At 59.4% G+C, this 25,422-nt stretch overlaps 1 protein-coding gene across 9 annotated transcripts in view; it reads right to left on the reverse strand.

Annotated features, from left to right (window-relative positions):
* Positions 1-9,085: 9,085 nt before the first annotated feature.
* Positions 9,086-25,422, reverse strand: part of SBF1 (SET binding factor 1) — a 61,224-nt gene continuing 44,887 nt past the window's right edge. For 2 of the 9 annotated variants that reach the window (XM_068670209.1, XM_068670208.1), the window contains exons 15-43: positions 25,183-25,295; positions 24,563-24,712; positions 24,361-24,429; positions 23,764-23,922; positions 23,318-23,577; positions 22,891-23,063; positions 22,607-22,680; positions 22,299-22,494; positions 21,899-22,026; positions 20,971-21,146; positions 20,321-20,398; positions 18,416-18,555; positions 17,467-17,671; positions 17,152-17,348; positions 16,915-17,052; positions 15,878-15,970; positions 15,495-15,572; positions 14,736-14,920; positions 14,481-14,657; positions 13,825-13,926; positions 13,561-13,746; positions 13,278-13,404; positions 13,063-13,193; positions 12,369-12,602; positions 12,146-12,256; positions 11,789-12,000; positions 11,504-11,591; positions 11,281-11,412; positions 9,086-11,131 (exon numbers count right to left, since the gene is read on the reverse strand). In XM_068670209.1, coding sequence (XP_068526310.1) covers positions 11,033-11,131; positions 11,281-11,412; positions 11,504-11,591; positions 11,789-12,000; positions 12,146-12,256; positions 12,369-12,602; positions 13,063-13,193; positions 13,278-13,404; positions 13,561-13,746; positions 13,825-13,926; positions 14,481-14,657; positions 14,736-14,920; positions 15,495-15,572; positions 15,878-15,970; positions 16,915-17,052; positions 17,152-17,348; positions 17,467-17,671; positions 18,416-18,555; positions 20,321-20,398; positions 20,971-21,146; positions 21,899-22,026; positions 22,299-22,494; positions 22,607-22,680; positions 22,891-23,063; positions 23,318-23,577; positions 23,764-23,922; positions 24,361-24,429; positions 24,563-24,712; positions 25,183-25,295 — 4,211 coding nt within the window. In that variant the 3' untranslated portion in view covers positions 9,086-11,032. The remainder of the gene's footprint in view (positions 11,132-11,280; positions 11,413-11,503; positions 11,592-11,788; positions 12,001-12,145; positions 12,257-12,368; positions 12,603-13,062; positions 13,194-13,277; positions 13,405-13,560; positions 13,747-13,824; positions 13,927-14,480; positions 14,658-14,735; positions 14,921-15,494; positions 15,573-15,877; positions 15,971-16,914; positions 17,053-17,151; positions 17,349-17,466; positions 17,672-18,415; positions 18,556-20,320; positions 20,399-20,970; positions 21,147-21,898; positions 22,027-22,298; positions 22,495-22,606; positions 22,681-22,890; positions 23,064-23,317; positions 23,578-23,763; positions 23,923-24,360; positions 24,430-24,562; positions 24,713-25,182; positions 25,296-25,422) is intronic. The other 7 variants (XM_068670210.1, XM_068670212.1, XM_068670211.1 and 4 more) reach the window with 7 other exon arrangements.

The raw sequence follows: 25,422 nt of genomic DNA on the forward strand, positions 1-25,422 counted from the left end.
TCTTCTAAGGTTGCACTGGTACAAGCAGTTCAGTGAATCAGAACAGAGTGCCATATCTCAGAGCTGGGCGTTGGGAGCTGTAAGTACATCATTTCCACTGGTACTGAACTTTAAAGTCACTTGGGATGAAGTTTGAAGAAGTCATTTTACCTCTGCATGAAAACTTGCAAAAAAAGAAATCCTTCCGGTCAGGGCAACCGTGCGTTGTGAGTTTAATTATGGACAGTGCCTTAGCTGATTTCCAGAATTATGCATCATTTTTATAGGTCTTAGCAGAAATGGACACCTCTGGAAGTAGATAAGATGTATTGGACCATTTTTACAATTTATTTTGGTGAAAAAAATAAGATTCTTTGGGTTTGATGCCATTCATGTTGATTTCATAGTGGCTAAAGTTTCCGAATTTATAGAGAATGCAGGTTTTGTCTGAGGTGAGAAAGTGACTTTTGCGTAGTGGTTTCCCTCTCTGGTAGCTGCTGACAGACTTCCAGCTGATGTGACCTTTCTTGTAAACCTAAGCAGGCATTTTCTATGGACAGTTACACATAAACTCTGACAAATTGAAATGCAGAAAATAAACAATTTGGCTCCTATGTTAGCTTATCTCATCTGAAACTCACTTACCTCATTACTAGAAGGGCATTGTGGTGACCAGTCCAACCTCCCTATTAATTTTTGTACAAAAATTAACTGTATTTCCTAGTGACTGTTACCGGTCACCTTTCACAACTTAAGTATAAAAATGTTAGTGAAATATGCCTATGTGTAAAATGTATTTTTATATTTGATGCTGATCAGGAGAGAAAAATCCTTTTTCTCTCCGCGGAGCTGTGGGGCTTTTGTAAAGGACAGATTCTTCCCCATCTATTTTTTATTTTCTCAAACGGTTTGGACAGATATAAGCTATTGAAAATCTTTTATCGCGTCATTTTGATGCTCATAGCTAGTTTTGCAAAAAACTTTCTAGATAGGCACGCTGCGGAGAGTTTCCCGTTGTGGGTGGGTGTTGCGTGGCCCCGGGTCCTGCAGAAGCATCTCCTCGGCTCAGGCGTTCACGGAGCTAAGCTGGGAACAGACCCAGCTACAGGCACAGCAAATGTTGATCAAAACCTTCTCATTGTGTAAGGTTTGAAACTGTTCCTTGTTCCCTACTCAGCCCGCTGAATTGCTGTGCCGGGAGGCTGAGCGTTGCGCCCCAGCCTGCGGGCACCTCGTGGAGAGCTCGTGCGCACGTCCTCGTCCTCGTCCTCGTCCTCGTAGCCGGGGCTCTGTCTGGGTGTCCTGCGGCCGCACATGCTTTCAGGTGCAAAACGTGTGTTGAGAACTGCTCTGTGGTGTGGTGGCACTTGAGGTTACCTGGAAGGGAAGTTGTGCTCTCCGCTGCTGGACGCCCGGAGCTGGCACCCGCGGCGGTGGGTAGCGGTGATTTTGCACTGAAACTCTCTCTTTCACTGCTCATCTCATGTTCATACGGAAACACCAGGCTATGACTGACTTCCCAAGGCAATCCGAAGGAAGGATTTTGTGTTGAAAATCGCCTCTTTTCTTTCCTGGCTCGGGTGGCACCAGCCTGTACGCAGCCGCGCGTTTTGTCCTGGTGTCCCGTGCGCATCCCAGAGCCGCTCAAACCCCCCGCAGGCAAAACGGGCTCGTTTGCAGTGGCACCTTACAGAGCAGGGCCGGGTCCTTTGTAGGGGATTTGTCAGATACCCGAAACTTGCCAGTATCGGTTAGAATACAAAGGGCACTAAACTTGCCTTAAAGTGCATTGGTCACGTGTAATTTAAAATTCCGTGTTCTTATTCTTTCAGAAACAAAAAGCGTAAAGAAAACCATTAATTACCTCATGCTATAAATTTATGTAAATTGTTGACTGTAACATAAGGATCACTTGAATATATGCATGTTACATGAAAAGGTTAGAAGTTAAAGAAAAAGAGTATTTAGTAAATAACATAGTGAATTGTAATAGTTAAGTCAGTGTTGAGTTCCTTTACATGATTTGAAACAGAAAGAGGATCTTTGTAAAAAAATCATCTTTGCAATCATTTTCAAAGCAGTGTTTTCTTTTTGCCTGAGACTTTGGACAGACTTTTCTTTCCTTCTTTCTTAAGTAAACTGGGCAGAGCGCAGGGTGCGGGAGTTCAGAGCACTGGGGACTTCATTTCCTTTCAGAAACTTCTCTGGATGTGCTGTGTGTACTGTTAATGTGTAACTGAGTTCCAGTTATTCTGTCCCATCATTCCTAGTATTTCCCTTGTAAAACTGCTGAATAACTCATCTTCCTCAAAAGGAAAAAAAAAAAAAGGTATATCTGTCAGTGTACCCGCTGAAACTTTGCTAAGAAAAGGAATTTGTGCTCACTTACACTCAGTCCTAGCTGGCATAGAGACCTCTATCCCTTCCCTTCCCTTCCCTTCCCTTCCCTTCCCTTCCCTTCCCTTCCCTTCCCTTCCCTTCCCTTCCCTTCCCTTCCCTTCCCTTCCCTTCCCTTCCCTTCCCTTCCCTTCCCTTCCCTTCCCTTCCCTTCCCTTCCCTTCCCTTCCCTTCCCTTCCCTTCCCTTCCCTTCCCTTCCCTTCCCTTCCCTTCCCTTCCCTTCCCTTCCCTTCCCTTCCCTTCCCTTCCCTTCCCTTCCCTTCCCTTCCCTTCCCTTCCCTTCCCTTCCCTTCCCTTCCCTTCCCTTCCCTTCCCTTCCCTTCCCTTCCCTTCCCTTCCCCATCCCATTTCTGACACTTCCAAACTTTTCCTTTTATTCCACACCTGCACAACCCCCTCCTCCCCTGGCCTCCTTCCCCTGAGCCGCCTGTCCCGGAGACAAGGGGTAGCATCACATCCCCTTGCGAGCAGGAATTTTGTCTTTCTGGCACCTGGGCGTGCACCCAGCGTTGACGGTCACCGTTCTGACTAAAATCTCACACGGGGTTTTTGGATATCTGGATGGCCCGTTCTGCAGGGACCGGGTTTGTCTCCGTCCCGTTCCCATCCCTGTCGTGTCGGTCCTCACTCCAGGGGAGAGCTCGTCCCGCTCGCGTTGCAGCTGATGACCGAGAGCCCTCACGGGAGCGAACTGTCTGGTTATCTCTAGGGCAAAACGCTGATCAGCAATAAAAATTCCAGATACAAAAATGCCAGTGCCTTTGTTTTAGTTCAGGAGTGATTTCTTCTCGTTCCAGCTTTGGAATCATTTTTGGAGTCAGTTTTCATCTCCAGATACCCCGAAGTAGAGGGAAAGAGAAGGTGATGAGCAGAAGGATCCCATGCGGTAACAGTAGTGTTAAAACACCCCCGTTGTGGTTCCGAGTGCCTTAAAGCCACCCAAATTCCAACAAAAGCTGTTTCTGTCCATTGTGCTCTCCCTCCGCCGCCTCCCAGCCCTCGGAGCCCCTTACACCATTACCGCACCCCCGACCCCACGAGGTGGCCCCAAGGTCCTGCTCGAGGACCCTCTGCCCCCCTTTGTGGTGTGGGAACCACATCCAGAGCAGCACCACGAGCACCTCCAGCACCTGGGGGCTGGGTGGCGCGGTGGCCTTGGTGCCATCGCGGTTCCTGCGCGCTCCTTGGGTGCTGCGAGTCACCAAGGGACCCCTGCCAGCAGCCCAGGGGCTCCCTGCGGGTCAGGGGTGTGCAGGGGGCGCAGGTTCCTTACCCAAAGGAGAACAGAAAGGATGTGACGGAGGCCAGTGCAGCAGAGCTTTTAACGTGGAGCAGGAGGGGTGAATTCACGTTACGTCCTCGTGTCTATTCAGAATGTTTTATTGATACCCAAACAGAAAGCGTCCATTGAACTTGGCCTCCAAGTGTTAGAGAAACTAGGCTTAAAAGCTCCGAAGAAATTGGTTATACATAATTTTGTGCTTAAATATAATATTTAATATTAAATATTTATTATTTAACATGTAATTTAAATAAAAAAACACATTTGTCCATATGGCGTGTAAATATCTTCCCCTTACCAAATATAGATATTCCTCATCTGAATTTTGTTTTTTAAATGAAAAGAAACTTTTTCTGTAAAACAGAAATACTTGAAAAGCTGCCGACAAGCTTTCCCATTTCACGATTGTTCACAGCTGTCATGGCAGCAAAATATCAGCGTAACTGAACGTCCTGGAAATCCTAAAACATTCTGCGTTAGGTTGCGATAGGCTGAAATCAGCTCTGGCTGCTGACCTTAGCACGGAGCCAGCGGTGCCGTCAGGATCTGTGTTTGGTTGGGATTTGGGAACTCCACGGAGCTGGGTGCCAGGGGCTGGGGCTGCTGCGGGCGCACGGTGCAGGAGGGAGCGGGGTGGCTCTGGGGGGCTGCCCGGGGCTCCGGGATGGGTGTGCCAACGGGACGGGGGCAGAAATCCCCAGCTCAACGGTGCGTGGCTGGGCCCAGGGTCACCTTTTGAGGGTCTGGGGGCGCGGTGCTGTGCATGGTGATGGAGGTGATGGAGACGGGGGCTCTGCTGGGGTGTTCGCCCTTGGCGTCTGCCTCTGCTGCAGGGCTTTAAATCGGGGCCACCGGGTGCCCCCGCGGCCGTTTGGTGCCCGGGGAAGGGCTGCAGGGAGGCAAGGGAGAAAATTGTTCAGCCCCAGAGCAGGTCGAGGCGCGAGGAGCACCCTTCGTTTCTTGCTGTGCCTGAGAGGTTTTTCACCTATTTTTGATAAATTCTGGAAGCGTCAGCGCCCGAGGCTGAGCGTGGCCAAAGGCAGAGCAGAGCTGGCAGAGGGGGTCAGGGGGCAGTGGGGACTGTGGGGACTGGGGGTCAGGGCAGGACGGGGGCACAGGGACTGGGGTGGGGGCGCTGGGCTCACACGGGGCTGGCTTCCATTCCTTCTCTCGCCCTCTTGTTTGTCGTGTACATAGGGTCTATTTATAGATGTATAAATATGTGTATATTTCTAAATTTCTTCACCTTAGACCTATTTTTCTCAGAGCTTTTGGGTTTGCGTTGAATTTCTTGATGGGTAAGTGTGCACCTTCTGAAACACCGTAATCGTTGGTACAAATAATAATAATAATAAAAAAGGTACTGGGCGCGTGGAGGAAGGGTTCTGGGAGGGCAGGATTCACTCGTGACTCGCTTCCACTGGGCTTCAATTTGGGACTTAACCGACTCGTTAGGGTTTCTGGGTTGACAATAACCTACTGTTTCGCTACAGTTATAAATACCTTGCTGCCATTTTCTCTAGGTAGGTGAAGTTAAGTTAAAGGAACATTTTCAGACTGAAAAAAAAAAAAAAAAAAGTGCTCAATGGTTTCTCATTTTGGTGTTTTCTCAACGAGGCTCATGGAAAATAAGGTTGTTGATTTTTAATTTTTGTTCCTTGTCTGTTTCTCTGTTTGCCTTTTGTATCCGAACTGGGTTTTGACGGCGTTTAAAATCCAGCTGAGCAGCTTCAGTTGAAATGTAAAGTTTTATAGAAACCTTTTTCTTGACCTGATATTTTGTAAACTTTTTTTCTTTAACACAACCCGAATATTGGCACTAGATCAGCTTGGCAGTGCTTAAGGTGGTCATCATATCGATGTGTGTGTGTACTTCTATGCATACATACATGTACGTACTTAGAGTGGGTAACATGTATTATTGCACATGAAAATATCCATGGTTCTGATGATATTTTTTATTATAGGGTGTATCTGCTCAGACAAACAGAAACTTCCTTTTCAAACTCGAAAAGACGCCATGGTTTAACCAGTTAATTTGCACTTGGCATATTTAAAGCAATCAGAATATTAAATATTCTTTGCCACTTTATTTTGATCCACGGTCTCTTGCCTGTAACTCCTGGAGTTGCTTTTCTGGGGGTTTTCCACAACCTCCGTCGGTTTCTGTTGGGTTTGGCGTTAGGCTGCGGTGTAGACGTGAGACAATTGGAGGTGTTTGGCTTTTTGACTGTTAGCACAAACCACTTATTCAAGGCCCGTCCACCCTGGGAAGCTCACCAGTTGCCACCCAGTGCCAGAGGACCTGGAATGCTTGTTTAAACTAAAAGGAACCCAAAACATATTTTTTAAAAAAAGAATTACTTAACTCGGAGAAAACTGGAAGGCTCCAGGAGCCTCTGGCCGGGCAGCTCCATCCAAGCGTCCCTGCGGAGCCGCGGCCGGGCGCAGTGCCTCATTTTGGGAGAGGAAATCGTGCAGCCGGCACCGGTGTCACCGCCGCTCAGCGCCGAGTCCCAGGGCTGGTGGGATGCAGGGCGAAGCCCTCCTGGCTCCTGGGACCCCTCGCAGCCCGGTGCAAGGTGGGCGAATTGCACCGCAGGGTGTGGATGGGGCCGTGGTGGGCTCGGGAGCCGGGCTCTGCAGCGCTCCGTGCCCAGACGGGGGCCCAGGTGTTCAGCAAAGCTCTGCACCCGCTTTCTTCTGCTCTTCTAAAATTCCAGGTGTTTTGTTTTGGTGTCTGGAGAGCCAAGTTTCCTTGAAAAATCTGCCTGTTGAGCACTGTTGGAAAGCCCAGCTGTAGTGCTTCCCCGAGGAAAGGCTCGCTGCACGTTGGGTTTGCAGGCGCCCCGGTGGCCTGGCTGGAAAAACAAGCGTTAGGGGCTGAATCTATGCTTCTTTTTCTTTTCCTTTCTTTCTTTTTTATTTTTATTTTTTTTATTTTTTGCCTTTTAAACCATAAAATGGTGGCTGACGATAGGTAAGATGCACTCTGTATAGCAATAAGAAATAATTTGCCTGCATAGACGGTGTCCTGAGGCTGTGGTAGCGGACGTGCCAGGCAGCGGCTGCCCGGAGGCTGGGGCTGGCGCGGGGGGGTCCTCGCCGAGCCCCCGGGGGACGCGGAAGCTCAGTCCTAGCTTCAAGTGGCCTTTCCTCTGAATCGGGAGGGGGTGGCGAGGGGGGTGCCCCACTGGGTGAATTAATTTAGTGCAATGACATAGGGGAGCCTTTTTTCTCATGATGCCTACTGCCCTTAAATGTTGAAACCGGGTCTTTGTAAGCAATGTCTGTGTATCTATGTGTATATATGAGGGACAAATTTTAAATTACTGCCTTTTTTCCCTGTTTATTTTTCTGAGTAATTCCAGATGTACTTTAGTCTCTCTACTGTCAAAACTTTTATATTGTAAAACTGATGCTGGTGGCTTTTGGTTATTTTGGTTTTTGTTTTTGTAAAAAAGAAGAAAAAAAAAAAGAAAAAAAGAAAAAAGAAAAAGAAAAAAAAAAAAAGTCTGCATCTCTCTATGTTGTCAGTTTTAGGCTGTAAATTCCAACTATCAATAAAAGCTCAAAATTCACGTGCCAGTGGTGGATTCCTGCAGGACGCTGAGCCCCGCTGTGCCGCTCCCGGGAGCCAGGCGCCGTCGCGGCCTCAGCCCGGCCGCTGTGTGCGGGCAGTGCCGGGGCTGTGGGACCCCCCCATGGGGGTGCAGGAGCCGTGGCCAGGGCTCGGGGCACCTCCCGTGGACCTTGTGGAAGCAGAGGCCAGGGCAGTGGGGCTTGAAGGCTTTTGTTGCTCTCGAAGGGGAAGGTAAAAGCGCGCCGGCACCTGCACCTGCGCTGTCTGAGGAGGTGAAAAAGCAGCAGCAGCATTGTGAGAGGAGCGAGGTTTTGCTTTTAATCTGCACCACTGAGAGTGACCTGGCACCCATCAGGAGCTGGTACAGGGCAGGATTTGGGGCTTTGGATGAAACCTGCGGAGTGTCTGGGGGTTGTGACCAGGGCTGTGGCTGATGGTGAGGCCAATGCACATCCCACTGCGGCCACGCTCCTGCTCACCCAGGTTTAGTCCTTGCCACAGCCCGGCCTGCAGGCAGGCAAACCACGCAGCACCCCGGGTGCCTGGGCTGTTGGCAGCTTTGCCAAATGCTCCGTGTGCAGCCGGTCCCTTTTTGTTGCCTCACAGCTGTGTTGCAAGAAAAAGCTCCATCCCAAGGAGCCTTGTGACAAGTTTTCAAGTCTTCACCAGCAAGAAAGCCGTGCTTGTTGCAGGTAAAGGCTGTGCCAGCCACCGGCACAAACGTGGAGCAGGGCCGGGACTCACCCCTGGAGCTTGTTCCCCATTGACCCCATTTCAGGGCTGTAGGATGTCATCACATAAAGCCTTCTCTTGTTCCCTCTGGTTTTTCCAAGGGGTCCCCATTGTGGTGGCTGCAGCCAGGAGCAGGTTTAAGTGAGACGGTTGCGTCAAGTCACAGTTCCCATCCATAGTAATGAAGCTTTTTGGTTGCCCAAGGTGAGCAGCCCCAAGCGTGGTGCCCCACCAAGGCATGATAGCGAGGTTGCAAACTGGCATCATTGGGTCTGGGTTTCTTTTTGCTTCAGCTTCACTGGTTTCCATCAGCTGCTGTAGATTTAAGGCAGTTTTCAGCGTGCCTCAGCAGTGCTGTGATTCATCCATGCACAGTGTGAGCTGCTTGGAGACAGCTCCTTGCATCATCATGTGCAAAATGGGAACTGGTTCAACCTCAAAACGCGCTCCTGGGGCTGGAGGGGACCCCAGGGGTGGTCAGTAGGATGGGGACGGGGCCTGAACCAGCTGTGTGCACAGCCTGAGACAAATGGGGTTGTGTTCCTGCAAGGTGAAGAAGGAAGACAGAAACAAACAAACAAAACCCTTTCATATGGACAGCAAATGGGGAAAAAAAAAAAAAAAAAAAAAAAAAGTCGTTTAACAAATTGAAAGTCACAGCTGCAAGTTGTGTAGGGGGCAGGGGGGAGGATTGGAAACTGAGAGAAAACCAAGCATAAAATCTGAGCTGCTGGAGACTTACACAGCTGTACAGGGGCTGTTGGTTTTGTTCTTCATTAGCTTCTAGTCTTAAAAGTAGCTGCTCCGGATGTCCCCACCACAATGTAGCAGGGAGCAGCAGAGATGGCCTCACAGCAGAGCTGAGCTTTAACACCCCAGGCAGCAGACGCCTGATGACCCACGCTCTGTGGGCACCGCGATGGGCAGCACTGAACCCTGCTCAGCGCAGTCCTGTTGGGGCTCCTGCCCTCCTCTTCCTCGCTGTGCCGGCTGCTCTCCTATGGGCCCTGGCCCCGGTGACAGGTGGCAGCCCCCATCCTGCAGCTCCTGCGGTGCTGGGGGGCCGCGGGGCACCCGCTGTCGGTGGCAGTGAGACACAAGGGGGCACGCGTCATATTAATTTTTTTATTAAATTCAGTTAGTCTTCTCTTTTATATAATAACCTTTTTCCTCTAGGCACAATACAATACAAGGACTCTGTATGTTTGACACAATGTACAGAAACTTCAATAATCTACAACTGCTCAGGTAAGTTACAAAACCTCCATGTTACACCAGCTACCTGCCACAGCCATTATTGTACAATAAAACAAAGAGGGGAACCTGGGGATTAAGACTGTACAAAGACCTCTGCACTGAAATAAAACAAGGAACTCCTTTAAAAACAAGACAGGTAGGAGAGCTGGCTGAGCTTGCAGGAGAGGCGTGGAGGGTCGGGCCCTGGTCACGGTCGCTTCGCGGAGCTGGGAGGGCTGCGGGGGCCGGGTCCCATCCTGCGGCCGGACGGACAGCCCTGAGCGACCTCCACCTGCCCAGGAAGCGACCTCGGGGTGAGCGGGGCCAAACCCCCCCGCAGTAACACCAGTGCAGGGGATGAGGTGCTGCAGGCTCTGATTCTGTACCGAGATTCCCCCTTTGCACTGACACTGTGACAGCAAGAAGCAGGGAGGCGGCAGCGGGGGGGACGCGCAGCCCCCAGCAGCGCTGTGGGGCCAAACCTGCCCTCCTGCGGGGCCGGGACCCCTCCACCGGTGGGCTCGGCCTGGCAGCGCTGGCAGGGGCCCAGCCTGAGCACAAGCAGGGGGGCTTGGGGAGGGGACGAGCCCCGGAGGTGGGGAGAAGCGGGCAGCACAGAGCAGCGCCCGGCACGGTGCCCACCGAAGTGCTGCCCGCTCCCTGCCGCAGGACGCACGGGGTGGCCAGAGCGGAGACCAGAGCAGAGGCTGCGTGGCACCCGACAGTGCCCATCACATCCTGTCCCTGGCGTCATCACCTGGCTTCACAGCCCGTGGGCACCCTGGGCTGCAGCCGAGCAGGACCCCTTGTCCCCGGGGCTGGGTGGTCCCCACCTGGGAAGGGACCTGCAGGGACAGAGGGGCACCCCCCAGCCTGGGCCAGGGCCCCGAGGCTGCAGCATTTGGCACCTCCCATGGGGAACGCACCCCCGCCAGCAAGCCTGAGCAAGGAGGTAGAGGCTGCAGCCTGCCAGGGCAGAGAGCCCGCTGGTCACAGCCTGAGCAGGCACCAGCCACGTCCATGCCCCCCCCCGTACATGCGCCTGGCGCCTACAGCTACAACACCGCGAGCAGCCCCGGGCAGGCAGCAGCTGTGCTCGTTTCTTCCTGTGCAAGTCTGTGAGAGCTCAAGGGCTGGGGAGCGCTGCCCGAGGGCCAGGGCAGGATGGTCCCAGAGCTCAGGCGAGTGCCTTCTGCACCCACGGGCACCCTGAGCTGCAGATCCCCGGCTCCAGCAGGGCAGGGGCTAAGCCTGGGCCACGCTCGGGCCAGCGACTGCACCGGGGGCAGCGGCACCGGGTGAGGAGGGAGCAGGCCCTGCCCCGTGGGTGCTCGGGCAGACATGCAAGCCGTGGGGAGGACGAGGGAGCCAGGCAGCTCCTGCTTTCTCTAGCAGCACGGGGCAGTGGCGGGGGGCAGCCTCTCCAGCCAGCCGGCACCATCCCTGCTGCAGCAGAGCTGGAGCGAGGCCGCCTGGCCCGGAGGTGCAGAGCGGACACAGGGTAATTACAGGGCTCAGACAGGACGGGGGAGCAGAGCAGGACAGGCTCCCGCCCGCACCCCAGCCTGCTTCAATGCGACGAATTCCTCCACTACGCAGTCCTACCATAGTGTAACGCTGATCCTGCCCCCACCACCACCTGCGGGAGCACGGGCGGCTGCGGGCACTCCGGTGCAGCACACCCGCGGCCGACGGGAAGGGTCCAGCTCCTCGCCAGTCAGTCACAGCCCCGGCTCAGCGCCGAGCCTGGGCACTGCCTCTGCTCCACGTGCTGGGGCGCGGGAGACTCTGTGCCTGGAATAGAGGCTCCTCTGAGCCAGGCTCACGCGTCCGACAAGCAGCTCTGGATGCGGTCGATCCACTGCTGGGCTAGCTGCACGTCCTGGGCGCAGAAATTGTAAACTCGTTTCGTCGTCTTCAGCTGCAGGGGAGGAGAGAGAAGGTGAGCGGGGCCGGGCGGCTGCTCCGGGCGAGACAGCGGCGCCGCGGCCCCCAGGAACCCAGCGAGGGGCAGGGGCCGTGGGCTGCCCAGCTCCCCTCCCTGCAGCAGGGGCTCGGTGCCCCACTCACATCGAAGAAAGCTTTCTCGTCCACCGTCTTGGGGGCCCCCATGGTGGGGGTGCCAGGCGTGATGGACTCCACGTCGGCCAGGTCAATGACGCCTTTGCACTCCGTGTCCATCCGGCTGTCGTAGTACCGCAGCTGGGGGGAGAGGTCCCGCACGCAGCTCAGCACACGGGGAGGGAGGGGAGGACCCCGGACACGTCCCTCGCCCTGCCCGGCCCCTCAGTACCTGATGCTTGGTTTTATCCAGCACAAACCAGCGAGGCTTCCAGGGTTTCATGAAGGCTCCTTTCTTGTACAGGGTCCCCTCATAGGACCTGTGGGGGGCGGGCAGTGCGTCAGTGCCTCATTGCGCCCCGTGGGCGAAAGCAGAGAGGGGCCCACGTGCGGGTCAGTCAGTGGCAGCCGGACATCAACGAGGACCACCGAGGTCCCTGTGCTGCAGAACCCAGGTGCCACCTCTCTGGGAAGGGCCCCCCACCCCTGTCCCCCACCCCTGTCCCTCCCCACATGCCTGTTCTCGCTCTCCGACATCTGGAACTGGCTGTAGAGCGTGCTGGTGCTCTTCCTGCCTCCCTGCTTCCCGCTGGACGGGGTGGAGGTGCTGCTGGTGTCGCTGTCCAGGCTGAGGTTGAGCGTGGAGCCCACGCCGCTCTCCTGCAGGTACACACCCAGCGAGCGGCGGTGGTGGGAGAGGCCGGAGGACATCAGCAGGGAGCTGGGGGTCTGCGGGGGGCAGAGGGCACCGTGTGAGGGGGGACGGCTCCCCAAACACACCAAGCACCAGCCCCGGGCTGCAGGAGCCGACAGCAGCCTCGCTGGGCACCCTCGGCAGAACCGAGTCCTCCCTTCAGCCCCATCGCAGCCCTACCCGGCTGCCCTCCTGCCGGGCCTCGGTGCGCTGGGAAGCTTTGATCTTGTCCCACGTGTCCTTCCAGCGCTCCGGAACCTGCCCCAGCTCCATCTCCAGGTTGTGCAGCTCCTGCAGGGAGGACTCAGGCATCAGCCCGAGCTGTCTGTGTCCCGGGGGGCTGCAGAGCGCCGTGCACGGGGCACTGCACCACCTCTGGGGCACTGCCCGAGCCCAAACTCACCTCCAGCAGCTTGGAGATGGCGTCGGGCTCCACGCGGCTGCGGTTGTCGTAGCAGGGCCAGATGATTTTGCGCTTTGTCTGCGGGGCACTGGTGTCCTGCCGGTCTGCCTCCTCCACGTGCTCCGGCTGCCCCTGCACCAGCTCCCAGTCGTAGGAGGGGCCCTCGGACAGCGTCTCCTCCGTGTAGTAGTCCCACACCTTCAGGTTGGAAATGTTGCTGTACGGCCTTAGCACCTAGGGAAGAGCCAGGGTTACGCTGAGAACAGCCGGCGGCATCCAGGCAGACCTGGCCCTGCGGCAGGGTCGCAGACAAGCCTGCGTTGTACTGGTTTTCTCTGTCCGGACTGGAAACCAGTCCCTTCACAAAGAGCTTTCCCCGTGGTGATGCTTTCTGGCTGGTACCAAGAGGCTGCAGGCTGGTCAGCAGAGGGCAATGCTGGCCTGGAGAAACCAGAGCTGCTGCCAGGACAGGGCCCAGCCCAAATGCAGGCTCTGAGCTGCCCAGCCCCAGACTGGGCTCGCCATCCAGCTCGTGGTGGTGACGAGCCCATAAGGAGCCCTGACAGCACCAGCTCAGGCTCTCTCCTGTGCTCGAGGGTCCCTGCAGTACCCCCCGAAATCCCTGAGCCCCTGCAGAGTGCGGGGTCCTGGGGGGCTGGAGCAGGTGGATCCAGAGCAGCGGCAGAGCTCTCACCTCCCCATCCTCGGGGGCATACATGTAGTTGAAGAAGACGGGAGCTTTCTTGTTCAGCCGGTCGATGTAATCCCAAATGGACTTGTAGACCTGCTGGCTTTTCCGCTCGCCCTTCTCCTCGTAAATGAGGCCTGCGGAGAGGAGGGCAGGAGGGCGTTATTTGGGGCCAGGCACTGAGCTGCCCCCCCCACACACACCCCGCACGCTGCCCTCACCCAGCTCGATGCGCTCGTAGTCCGAGTCCAGCAGGAACGTCCGGAAGCGGTTGGAAATGTAGTGGTAGCTGAGGAACTTCAGGTAGTACTGGCTGAACTCAAACTCCATGGGGAACTGCAGGTGGATCTGCAAGGAGGAGCGAGGTGAGGGCTCCCAGCACACACCCACGCTGGCAGCTGCTGCCCAAACCATGAACCAGTGCTTGGGCATGGCACCAGTGCACGGACCAGCATGGCACCAGTGCTTGGGGAGCAGGGCCAGCAGCCCGCACGGGGCCCTCACCTGATGCACGCAGTCCAGGAACTGCAGGAAGATGGGTGCAAAGCCGCTGCTCTGGCTGGCCAAGGTCTGTGCCCCGCGGTGGCTGAAGCGGTGCCCGAAGGACAGCCACTCCTTCTCCACCAGCAGGCGGAAGCCCTCCATCGTGCGGTAGTAGGGGTCCGAGAGCAGCTGCACCAAGGAGACCACCTGCAGGGACAAGGGGGGGCTCGAGATGCTCCTGGGGACGCTCGGTGGCAGCCGTGCCAGGCAGCTGAGGGCTCCTACCTGCGTGGTGATGTCCCAGCCGTCCTCCAGGCTGACCAGCACAGAGGAGCCCGTGTCCAGCAGCTCCACCACCAGCACTGAAATCTGCAGGATCTTGTGGATCTGCCAAGGCAAGGATCAACATTTAAAAGGGAGCAGGAAGCTCATTTGCTGCTGTGGGGCAAAGCAACCCCTTCTTCTGGAGCATTCTTCAAATGGAGCAGAGCACAAGGGCTCTGCAGGGCCAGGACACGAGTCCTGTACCCAGGCACTGCGAGCCTGAACAGCAGAGGCAGAGGAGCAGAACCACCGCAGCAGCACGGCCGTGGGTGCCGCGCTCCCTCCAGCACCCCGAGGTCTGTGCCCACGGCAGCCCTGCAGACAAACCCCGTCCTGCAGAGAAGCAGAACCTGGGTCCCCCCAGCTCCCTCGGGCCCTGCCCTGTTCCTCCAGCTGAAAGAGTCTGCGCTCTTTCAGCCTGGTTCCTCCCAGCCCAGCTTGGTGTTCACTTGGTGTCCCCACTCTGCGCCCAGTGGCACCTGGGACAGAGCCCCCAGACCCCCCCTCAGCCTCTGCTTCACCAGGAGGGATGAACACATCCCTGACACGAGCCGACAGCGAAGACTCCGACCATGGAGACAGATCGGGGGCCCCGCAGCCTCCGGGGCACCACTGACCTGGGAGAGCCACTCGGACTCCTCCAGGGACCGCAGATAGGTGACAGGGGGGTCTCCAGCGGGGCAGCCGGGCACACAGGCCTTCATCAGCTTCTTGAAGCTGGCTTTCACCTGCCGCACGTCGAACACTTCGATGGGCACCACCTCCCAGTGCTGCAGCGGGTCCGGCTTCACCCCCTGCGGGAGGAGAGCGTCAGCACCACCGCGCGACCCAGCGCCCAGCCCCGCCGCCACCACCGCGTCCCCTTCGGCCACCTTCAGCTGCGACTTGTCCCCGATGATGTAGAGCGAGGCGCGGTGCTGCCGCAGGAAGCTGGCCTCGGCGGGGCTGCCGTTGTGCTGGGCGCTCAGCAGGTCCTTCCCTGCCAGGCGCGACCCGATCTCCACGTTCAGGGCGTAGCTGCTCATGCGCCCGCTGGCGCGGATGCTGCCCCACTTGCCTGCAGGACAGACGCGGTCACCAAGGGTCCCCAAGGCCGGGACGGCCGCTGCGCTCACCCCAACCCCGAGGGGCTGGCGCAGGGCGAGCAGCTCTCCGTGGGAAGGAGAGCAGCTCTCCGTTTTGCAGGGCAGCGCCCTCGGAGCACATGCTGGGAAGGTGCCGGGCACCAGGTTTGCTTTTGCTCCGTCTCCTCGCTGGGTGCTGTAGGGCCTCCTGCCCGCCGTGTGCTGGGAACAGCCCCAGCCCCGAGCAAGGCGGGCTGCCCCCGTGCCCCCTTCCCTGCAAGCCAGACCCTCTCCTCCACCACCACCAGCGAGCACCAGCAGAAGTACGAGGAGCCGAAAGCAAACCTGGGGGAGGGCGCGGGGTGGGCGCGGGCAGGCCCAGTACTTACCGCTGGCACCGCGGCCGGGCCGCAGCGGGGCCGTGCTCAGCTGAGCGCAGGCGTGAGCGGGCGGGCGGTGGTGTTACTGGGGCATTAGTGGTGTGAGGGGGGTGTGGGGTGTGTGGGCTGTGGGGTCAGTCGTCAGGTTAGCACCCGGGCGGCGGTTATGCGCACGGCGGTACCGTACCTCGGGGCGCCTCGCGGCCCTTCGCCGACGCGCACTTGGGGGTGGAGAGGGTGATGACCCTGGCTCTGTGACCGAGCCCTGAGAGCACAGGACGAAAGCAACCTCAGCGAAGGCGCCGGGCGGAGCTGGACCAACGCTCTCGCTGGGCGGACATGGGATGGAAGGGACGGGGCTGGGATGGAGCCACTGGAGCCACGAATGGGATGGAGATGGCGCGGAGCTGCCTCCGGGTCCTGCGGCCGCTCCCTCCCTCCCTCCCCTGCGGCTGCCCCATGCCAGAGCTCTGGGGAAGCGAGAGGGAAGCAGCTACTCTACCCCAGCTGCCCCGGCACGGGGGCCTTCGCGAGGCCCCCACGAGGCAGCGTTCACTCGCACGTCCTCACCTCCACGGCTAATAGTACCGGGCCCATCGTCCTTCCCTCCCATCACCTGCTTCATGAGCGATCCCAGCTTAGGCTGCCTCTTGTCGGAGAAATCTGTAGCACCAACAAAACGTCAGCTCTGAGCCTCGCTGCGCTGCTCCCGCAGGGCCCTCCCGCCCTGCCTCCCCACGGCTGCTCCAGAGGGAGGGAAGGGGCCCGAGAAGGAACCAGCGGCAAGCAGGAGAGCCCGGGGCCAGGACCAGGGGCCAGCATGCAGGATTCACCTTCCAGCTGCAGCCACGGCACGCGGGCACCTGCGGCAGCAGCGTGAGCAGGGGCTGCACCCCACAGCACCCCACAGCACCAGCGAGTGCCACCGCCCTGGGTATTTGGCACTGGGGGCATCACCCAGCACCGTGCCCACCCCCTCGCCGCCCCCCAGCCCCTCTGACCGTGCTGCTCCTGCAGCAGCTTCGGGCACGTCCCGCACCAGGGAACGAGCCCCAGGGGGGCTTCAGCAGCTGGGCTCTCCTACACCCCTTTGGCCCCCGGTCACCTCCGCAGCAATGACGGGGTGGGATGGCAGGGACAGACGATGGATGGCGATGGAATGGCAGCAATGAGAGCTCTGCTCGGGCAGCACGAGGCAGACTTACCGCAGCGTCCCGTGACAGACCCCGCGCTGCCCCCACTGCGCTTGGTGCCGAGGTCTCAGCTGATGGGGTCCGTCCCCTCCCACCCACCCCTGGCTCTCAGCAAGCTCCTGGATCCAGTCGGGAGCTCCCAGTGCTTGCAGGTGCGGGGGCACTGCCTTCCCCAAACCCGTCCCCACCACCACCAGTCCTGGAGACCCGGTGGGAACTGGGAGCTCTGGGAAGTGCGCCGGGAAGGCTCTGCTGCCTTCGTGGACGTGGCAGACCAGGGAGAGCTGCTCACCTGGCTGTCCAGGCTCTGGGACACGCAGCAGGACCCGTGAGCAGGGCCCCGTGCACCAGGTAAGGTGCGAGCCTCCTGCCTCCCCTGCGCCCTGCGCAGCGCCACGACCCAGCTGCTCTCACCTGCGCTGCTCATGTGTGCCGAGGTGAAGCCACTGAGCGTGTTGCGCCCACTGGCATCAGCATAGTGAGGCATGGAGTTGATCACGGCCTGCAGATACTTTTCCTGCTCCAAACTGGTGGAGTCTGTCTGCGAGGGGCCTGGGAGAAAGCCAAGAGCATCAGCACTCCGCTCTGGGCACGGGATGGGGCCGCAGCCGGCCCCAGCACGGCGGTGCCTGGGGTAAGGGGGACAGGCACCTGTGGTGGGGGCGTTCTGGGACTTGAAGAGGCCCACGACGCCCTTGCCGTGCAGCCCTCCCGAGCGCAGCAGCACGGCCTTGGTGCGGGAGTTGCGCCAGCACACCACGGGGAAGCGGTTCTGGCGGTAGCAGCGGGAGATGCGCTGGATCGTGTTGTCCTGGATGCTCTGCGGCACGATGAGCAGCCCGGGGTAGCTGCGGGGGAGAGCGGGGGCTCTGCAGGGCGCGGCGAGGGGCAGCACCAGCCCACCCGCAGCTCCCACGGGCGACTGGAGACCCTCGCTGCCCCCCCACGGCCTCTCCCCGTGCTCACCTCCGACAAATGGCGTACATGCGGTTCACCGTGGAGATGCGGAAGGGCTCGTTCTTGGAGCGCGTGAGGCTGCTGCTGAGCGTGCCCAGCCCCAGCCGCTGGTAGTCGCGGCAGCAGGCTCGCTCCACCAGGTGGTTGATGGTCTTCTCCGAAGGTTTGATGGTGGTGGTGGGGGTCAAAGTGCTTCTGTCCATCTCCTCGGACACTGCGGAGACAAAAGGGGGGCCGGGGTCAGCCTGCGGCACGCAGGAGGTGTCCCGCCTGCAGCTGGGGGCATCGTCCAGCCTGGCAGAGACAGGACGGGACGGGAGCTGCATCCCAGCACCTTCCCCTGCAATGGAAGAGCTCTGACCCTTCCCAAGGGCTCTGAAGCAAGAGCCTTTGCTCGTGAGGTTAACAGAATTCAAAGCATCCTCGTGAACAGAAGGGAAGCTCTGAAATCAGCCACCTACAAGCAGAGGCCAGCCGCACACGCAGCAGGCTCCCCGTGGATACTGCTCCCTCCCAGATCCCACAGCCATGCCTCCTCCAACAGCCTCCCCGGGGAAGGCTGGGATCCTCAGTACTGAGAACTCCTCCTGGTCCTTCGCTCCTCAGCCCAAATGTGTTTGTCTCATGTCTAATCCAAGCTTTCTTGCTGCAGCTCACGTCTGCACATTTTCTCCTGACAGGCTGAGGCCACAGCCCAAGTAACTCCCTCCCCCCTGCATGGCTCACTGGGTGTTTTCAGTTCCTAAGGCAGCAATATCTCAGCTTGCTGCCCCCTACAAGGGGACAAGAGCTGGCAGGCTGCTGGGGACAGCCAGAGGTGACCAGGGGCAGGGCTGTGCGCAGGGAAGCTCCCGCGCCTGCTCCCTGCACGGTGACAGCCGAGAGCTGACCCAAGGGGCTCCTGCTGCAGCCTCCCCCTGCTCCCACCACCTCCCTCCCCGCACAGGGTGCCCCCAACCTGAGATCTCGTCCTCGTTGTCCTCTGCGAAGTGCTGGCTGCTCCGCTGCTCCCAGGCGGGCGGCGTGTATTTCTTCCGTGTCACGTACTGGCGGCCGATTGTTTTCTTGGCGTTTTTCACCAGGTTTTTGGAGAGCGTCCTGGAACAAGAGAAAGAGGCCGGGGCCAGCTGACACCCGCTCCAGCACGAGCACGGCCACCAGGGCAGGCCCCGAAGGCTGGAGCAGCACCCACATCACCCCCAGAGAGAAGCGGAGATGGAGCACCCTGAACACCAGAGTACCCTGAACACCGGAGCACCCCAAAAACCTGAGTACCCCGACCACCGGAGCACCTCGACCACCCCAACCACCAGAGCACCCCGACCACTGGCACACCCTGACCACCGGAGCACCCCAATCACCCCAATCACTCCTGGCAGGCACGGTCACAGTCACAGCCACCAGAGGATGGATGCCACCTGCAGTGCCCAGCACAGGGCGAGCACCGAGCCCCGAGCCCAGGCTGCAGAGGCTGGGGGCAGCCAGGCTGAGCAGCCCCCAGCGCCCCGGCCTCCCGGGAGCACCACCAGCATGGAGACAGACATGTCCCGGGCTCTGAAGCCACCACCTCCACATCTGAGCCCTCAAACCCGTTGATCTGTCATGTCCCTAGAGAATCGTGGATCCCAGAATGGTTTGGGTTGGAAGGGACCCCAGAGCCCATCTCGTTCCAAGCCCTGCCCCAGCCCTGGCTGCCCCCAGCCCCATCCAGCACTGCCAGGGATGGGCACCCCCAGCTCTCCAGGGCAGCCTGTGCCCACTGCCCCCACTATGAAAAAATCCTCATTCCTCCAAGATGGGCTCCTTGTGACCACCAGGGCAAGGTGATGGCTGCTGGAGGCTGCATGGGGACGCTGCCAGCCCAGCCCAGCCCAGCCACGGGGCAGAGGGGAGCTGCTGAAGGCGAGCTGCCCGGCGCTGTGTAAGGGGGACAGGGACAGCAGCCGGGCTCAGCCCCACACCTGCCCGTGGGGGGACTTCTCTGCCTGCCCAGGGCGGAATGGGAAGGCGCAGGAGGGAAATCTTCCAAAACCTGCAGATGGTTAGGCTGCGTGGTCACAGCAGGCTCCTTAGGACACAGCTCCAGAAAAAGCCTATGCTTGAAGGCATGAACGGTCTGCATGTGTGCAGGACCTCACACATCATCATCATCATCATCATCACCATCATCATCATCATCTCAGGGAGCCCACGGGCTCAAAGAGGAACAAGTAAGGAAGCTGCAGGAATCAGGCAGGGATCGGCCACGTCCAGCCCAGAACAGCCAAGCTGGCGCACGGATCTCTGGCAATTCACCTGGTCAGGACTGGGGCCCAAGTGAGAGCAGGGGGCTCGTTTTGCTTTGCAAAGCAGACCAAGAGGGAATCTAACCGCTCCCTACAGTTATTAGAAGAAAAGCCTCAGGACTGGGCAACAACACTGGGAAGCAGTGGTCAGGTACAGAGGCTGGAAGCAGGAGTGCTTCCTACCCAGAGCAACGAGACCTGCAGGCAGTGTGGGGCACAGCCGGCAGCAGACGTGGGGTGGTGATGAAGCAGACCTCGCCAGATCTGGGACCGTGCCCAGGAGAGCTGTGCCCAGCAGCTCTGGTGGTCCCCAGAGGTTAGTAGGAAGACGCAGAGCTCCCTCAGCACGTCCTGGGGATCCAGCAGTGCCATGGAGCACTAGGACGGCCGCCCGCCGCCTGAGGCTGCGGTAGGAGCGCACCCCAAACCTTCAGCCTGGAAAAAGGCGTCCCCGAAGTGCCAAGCCCCCAGCCCAGGCAGCATGCAGAGGAGGTGAGAAGAAGCCCTGGGAGCAGTGAAGGCTGCAGCCTGAGCCGAGGCCACCTGGCAAGCTCCCGCACAGGGTGAAGGCATCTTACGTGGTTGAATGGCCAAGGTGCCCGAGGGACATGACCCCCACTGTCAGGCCCTGGAACATACCGGTCACCTGCTGGGAGCTGAGTCACAAACACGGGAGAGCAGCTTAGACTCCAGGGCACACCAAGCACGACCAGCAGCAACCAGACCCACAGCTACAGCGGCCACCGAGAGCAGGAGCAGGGTCTGGCCTTGGGCCAGCACCAAGCACAGAGCTCTTCCACTGCCCCGCAGCGCTGCCCGTGCCCCACAAAGGCAGAGCCCACGCTCTCGTGCCCAGTGGAGCTTCTCCCACGAGATGCTTCCTGGGGACTTGTGCTGCTTCAGCCTGGGTGGCCGTGCAGGGAGCAGCACTGAAGCCATCAGCGCGCTTCCCAGGCTTGGCTGGTCCTCTGCTTGGAAAAGGACCCCAAAAAAAATGACCGTTCCCCTCCTTGCAAAAATCCAAAGGGAGCAGGGATCCTGTGCCAGGGAGGTCTGAGCAAGGCATGCCCAGGGACCCCGAGCTCCAGCTCCGGACCCTGTGCCTGGTTTCCCCTGCCTGGCAGCTCTGCCGGTGGGCTGGAGGAGGGAGAGAAGAGCCCCAGCACCGCCTGCGAGGGCCTGGAGTATCCCACGACCGCTCCCCCTGCTCCGGGGCCACTGCAGGTACCTGAGCGAGGGGTTCTTCTCCTTGGCCTTGGGCTGCATGGCTTGCTTGGGCGACTGGCCCACGGTGAAGGCGAAGGTGCCATGGACGTGCTGGGGGTAGCGCAGTTTGTGCAGGTGCTTCCTGAAGACCTCGGCACTCTCCATAGCCACCTCATCATCGAAGGCGATCTTCAGCAACTGCGAGGGCAAGCAGAAGGCAGGCACAGGGGGGTCACCGTGTGTTTGGCACCGTGGGGTGAGGGAGAGCAGCAGAGCTCCCCCGGCCCTTCCCCCGGCCCAGGTCCTGCTCAGCAGTGACCACCATGGGCACGGGCCAGGCAGGGGGCTCCCCGTCTGCCCCCTGTGCCAGTTATTTGGTGCCATACACGGCCCTTTTGGGGCTGCTCTGTACGTGAGCACTGCCCCCGGGATGTCCCCAGAGTGCAGGGACAGGCAGCAAGGGGCAGGCAGCACTCTGCGTGGTGCTCTCCTCCCCGAGCTGCTCTGTCTCCATGAGTCTCTCGGAGACACACCATGCTCAGCAGTGACTCTCCTCCTAACATCTCTCCCTGCTGGATTTCTCCTCTCCTAGGACCCACTACAAGGTTTGCAGGATCACCTCTGAGGGCATGAGCACAGCACGTGCCTTCCCAGGGCTCCAGCAGCTACTGAAGCAGTTGGAGAGGAGCCTCCAGCCACAAACAGCGACCAGCCCCGCATCGGGACCACTGCCCAGTCCCTCCTCTGCAAGGGGCCCTCAGGCTCTGTCCCCAGGTGCAGTCACCCCCTTCAGAGGCCGTCTTTGGCCCATGCAGGCAAAACTACCAAAAACCAGGTGAGCACAGGCGAGTGCCTCATCCCAGGGGGTGAAGCCAGCACTGGCCAGGTCCACCAAGGCTCCCCTCAGCTGTGCCGATGCGGCTCCAAGGAGCAGCCCCCCACGGCCTCACCTGGAATGTGCAGGAGCGTAGCTGCAGGCCCTCCGTGAGGAACTGATCCTGCTGGCTGTGGATGTTGATCTTCTTCTCTTTGGTCAGCGAGGCGATGGGGAAGGAACGGATCACCACCTGCTCCCCCACTGTGCACAAGAGGGAACCCGTCAGCCACCGCCCGGCCAGCTCCCACCAGGGCAACAGCATCAGGAGGCCAGCGACAGGGCAGAGGTGCTACAGCAGCGCCACGGGGCTTTGGAGGTGGGCACGAGCAGTGTAACATCTCCAGAGGGTGCACAGCAAGAGCAGGCACCCTCCTGTGCACTGGGAGCACCCACCCACTGCCCCGGATCGCCCCTGGCCGCCTGCCCCCAGCACCAGCACCCAGCCAGGGGACGGGGCGCACGGGCAGCCTTACCCAGCGGGTCCGTGGGGGTGCCTTTGAAGATGATGCGGTAGGTGGTGAGGAAGATGGCTCCTTCGGCAGGCAGCAGGGGTGGGCCACCGACGCTGCCCCCCGCGGCCTCCTCCCGCTCGTCGGGCATGAGGTACACTCGGAAGCCCTCCATCACGCACTCCTCGCCCACCAGCAGGTTGGGGCGCAGCAGCTTTGGCTACGGGGGTGTAAAAGAGGAGGTTTAGGGCCACGCAGACGTGGAAGGGGACTCGATAGCCCCGCGCAGCACCAGAACCTTCCCCACACCCTGCGGGGGGCCAGGCCGATACCTTCTGGATGGGAGGAAGCCTCTTGCTCTCCCTGTGCACGGCATCCAGCGTCTCGATGTGCATCTGCACAATATCTGCGGGCAAGCACCAAGTTAGGGACCACGAGCAACTCGTTAGCTCACACACTCCCCAGTGACCTGCCCCTAGCACTGAGTGCTCCTCTTTCGCCCTTCTCGCTGCTTCTTTCAGAATCCCCTGGCGAGCAGACCCCAGCTGCTCAGGGAGGGTCCTGCAGTGGGACCACGCGGCCGCCCGCCCCCCGGCAGAGCTGCAGGGCGCATTACCAGGGATCATGACGTGCAGCCCCTTGAGGTGCTCGTTGGTGACACCACTCTCCGTGCAGACTTTGTCCACGAAGCGGTTGATGAATCGCACCACGTAGTTGGCCACATCGGAGCTCTCAGCGTCCTCGAACCCGCTCTCTGTGTCATAGCTCTCAGCCACGCTGCCAGCGATGCTGCCGGACAGAAGCAGAGAAGATTTAGCTTGGAGCACGTCTCCCCACTGCCATAACCACAGCACGAGGCCCCTGCCCACGCCAGGCAGAGTCCTAAGGAGTCTTCATCCCTTTTTATATGAACCCAGGGGTTCCACCCTTGACATGAAACAGCCCTGGGCAGTGCAACCTGCACCAATCCTGCCTCGTGGCTGAATGATCCGGATGCCCAGGTATCGTGCCAAGGTGTGCTCTCGGCACCGTGCCCCGTGTACCTGTTGGTGACCAGGCTGTTGCTGACACTCTCCACGTCCCCCAGCCCGGAGCTGCGCAGCAGGCGGTTCTTGCTGGTGTCAAGAGGCAGCAGCAGGTAGCTCATGCGGTTGGCGTAGTGGATGGCCTGGCTGAACACGGTGCTCTCCTCCTTCTGGATCAGCTCCTGCTGCTTCTCTCGGCTCATGGTGGGCCAGAGCCTCAGCTGCTCTGACGCTATCTCGAGGGCAGACTTGGCTTCCTGCGGCTCCTCCGTGCTCTCCTGAAGGAGGAGAAGGACGTGTCAGAGGTCTGCATGGACAGGAGACCTGCCAGCCTTCACCGTGCTGCTGCCAGAGCAGCCTCCAGCAGCAGGCTGCAGTCCCTCATCCATCCCCATCACCCTGTGGACCTAGGGGGGCTGCTTCCGTGCAGCTGCTCTGCGGGGACCCCGACACCACCACCTCACCTCCTCCGTGTGGTTCTCCTCGTTGCTGTCCAGGTACAGGGCTCGGATGTGGTTCTGCACATCGCAGTAGAACATCGCCTCCCAGAACTGGATGTTGGTCCACACCACGTGCTCCTGCACACAGCTGTAGGCAAACTGCGTGATGCCCGGGCCCAGTTTCTGAGGAAGCAGAGGACAGAAGCTGCATGCAGACACGGCCTTCGTGCCAGCCTCTCCTCCCCAGCTCACCCCTTCTCTCGCCTGTGCCCTTGGGCAGGCAGGAGGGCCGCTTGGATCAGAGCTCCTCCAAGCATTCCTTCAAACTCTTAGATTTGCTCAGTGCTGACCCAGGGCCCAACAGGACCCCAAGCCAGAGATGGGTTTTGGAAGGCAGAATCGATCAGGTGTTGGGACAGGCTGCCCAGGGAAGTCTCCAACCCCAGAGGTATTTAAGAGATTTGTGGACGTGGCACTAAGGGACACGGTATAGCGATGGCACTCAGTGTGCCACACTGATGGTTGGACTGGATGATCCTGAAGGTTTTTTCCAACCTTGATGGTTCTGTGACCTCAGCCCAGCCTGACTACAGCAGGCAGCAGGGCACTGCGGGTACTCACTCGGCAGAAAGCAGTGACCAGCGGCAAGAGAGCAGCTGCGATCCCGTGCTCGTCCATGGCCGTGCAGTCCTGGGGAAGGGAACAGAGCTCAGGGGAGGATTCAGAGACACCCCAAGGTACCCCCAGCCCTGCACAACGCTGCCTCCCCCAGCAGGACACGCTCTCCCTCCTGAGGGCTGTGCTCCCCCAGCCCCTCTCCTACCTGCAGGCAGCAGTTCATCATGCGCACTACGAAGTCGAACTGCTGGTGGTCCAGCACAGCCCGGTTCTGCTGCACGTGCAGGTTCAGCTCCTGGGTCAGGCAGTGCCGGGCTGCTCGGCCCTTCATGGCTCGCAGCACGGCAGGGAAGAGCTGCGGGAGGAAGAGCAGAAAGATGGGGCCCGGCTGAGCTCTGGGGGACGGTGAGATCAAGGGCAGCCCCCGAGGAGAGGTGCAGGAGGGGCTTCACGTTCTGGCTGTGTGGGCGGACACCACGTTGTCCACGTGCAGCTGATGTGATGTGGGTGCAAAGCAGAGCATCCCCAGCGGGAGCACAGCTTGGGGGGGCTCCCTGCTCAGCAAGGCTGGGGGTAGGACCCCAGCCCGGCCACCTCCGTGGGACAGACCCTGAGGGGCACTGGGAGACCCTGGTGCAATGGAGGGATCAGCCAACGGCCCAGGGACAGAGCAGGGAGGAACAGGGCTGCGAGAACAAGTGCCCAGAGCTGCTGGGCAGAGCTCTGGAGAGAGGCATGGAGCGGCCTCCCCAGCCCATTGCGAAGGAGAAGCAGCGACCTCAGTGCCCTCCCCTCAACCAGCAGCTCCTGGCGAGCGCCCCTCACCTTTTTGGCTTCTAACATCTTGTTCTCGAAGACGTAGGAGATGCAGTTCCTGACCACCTCCAGCCGCCGGGCGCTGTTGGCCAGGGCGTTGCCGTTTCGCTCCAGGATGGCAGCTGGGGAGAGAGCGGGCTGTCAGCTCGGGCAGGGCAGGGCAGGGCCGTCACCCCAAGGTTGGGGGGCAAGGGGTGTCCCCAAGGCTCTGCTGGAGGAATCCTGCAGGGTCTGCAGCTGCTCCCTCAT

The sequence above is a fragment of the Anas acuta genome, chromosome 1 (assembly GCF_963932015.1).
Source record: "Anas acuta chromosome 1, bAnaAcu1.1, whole genome shotgun sequence".
Lineage (NCBI taxonomy): Eukaryota > Metazoa > Chordata > Aves > Anseriformes > Anatidae > Anas > Anas acuta.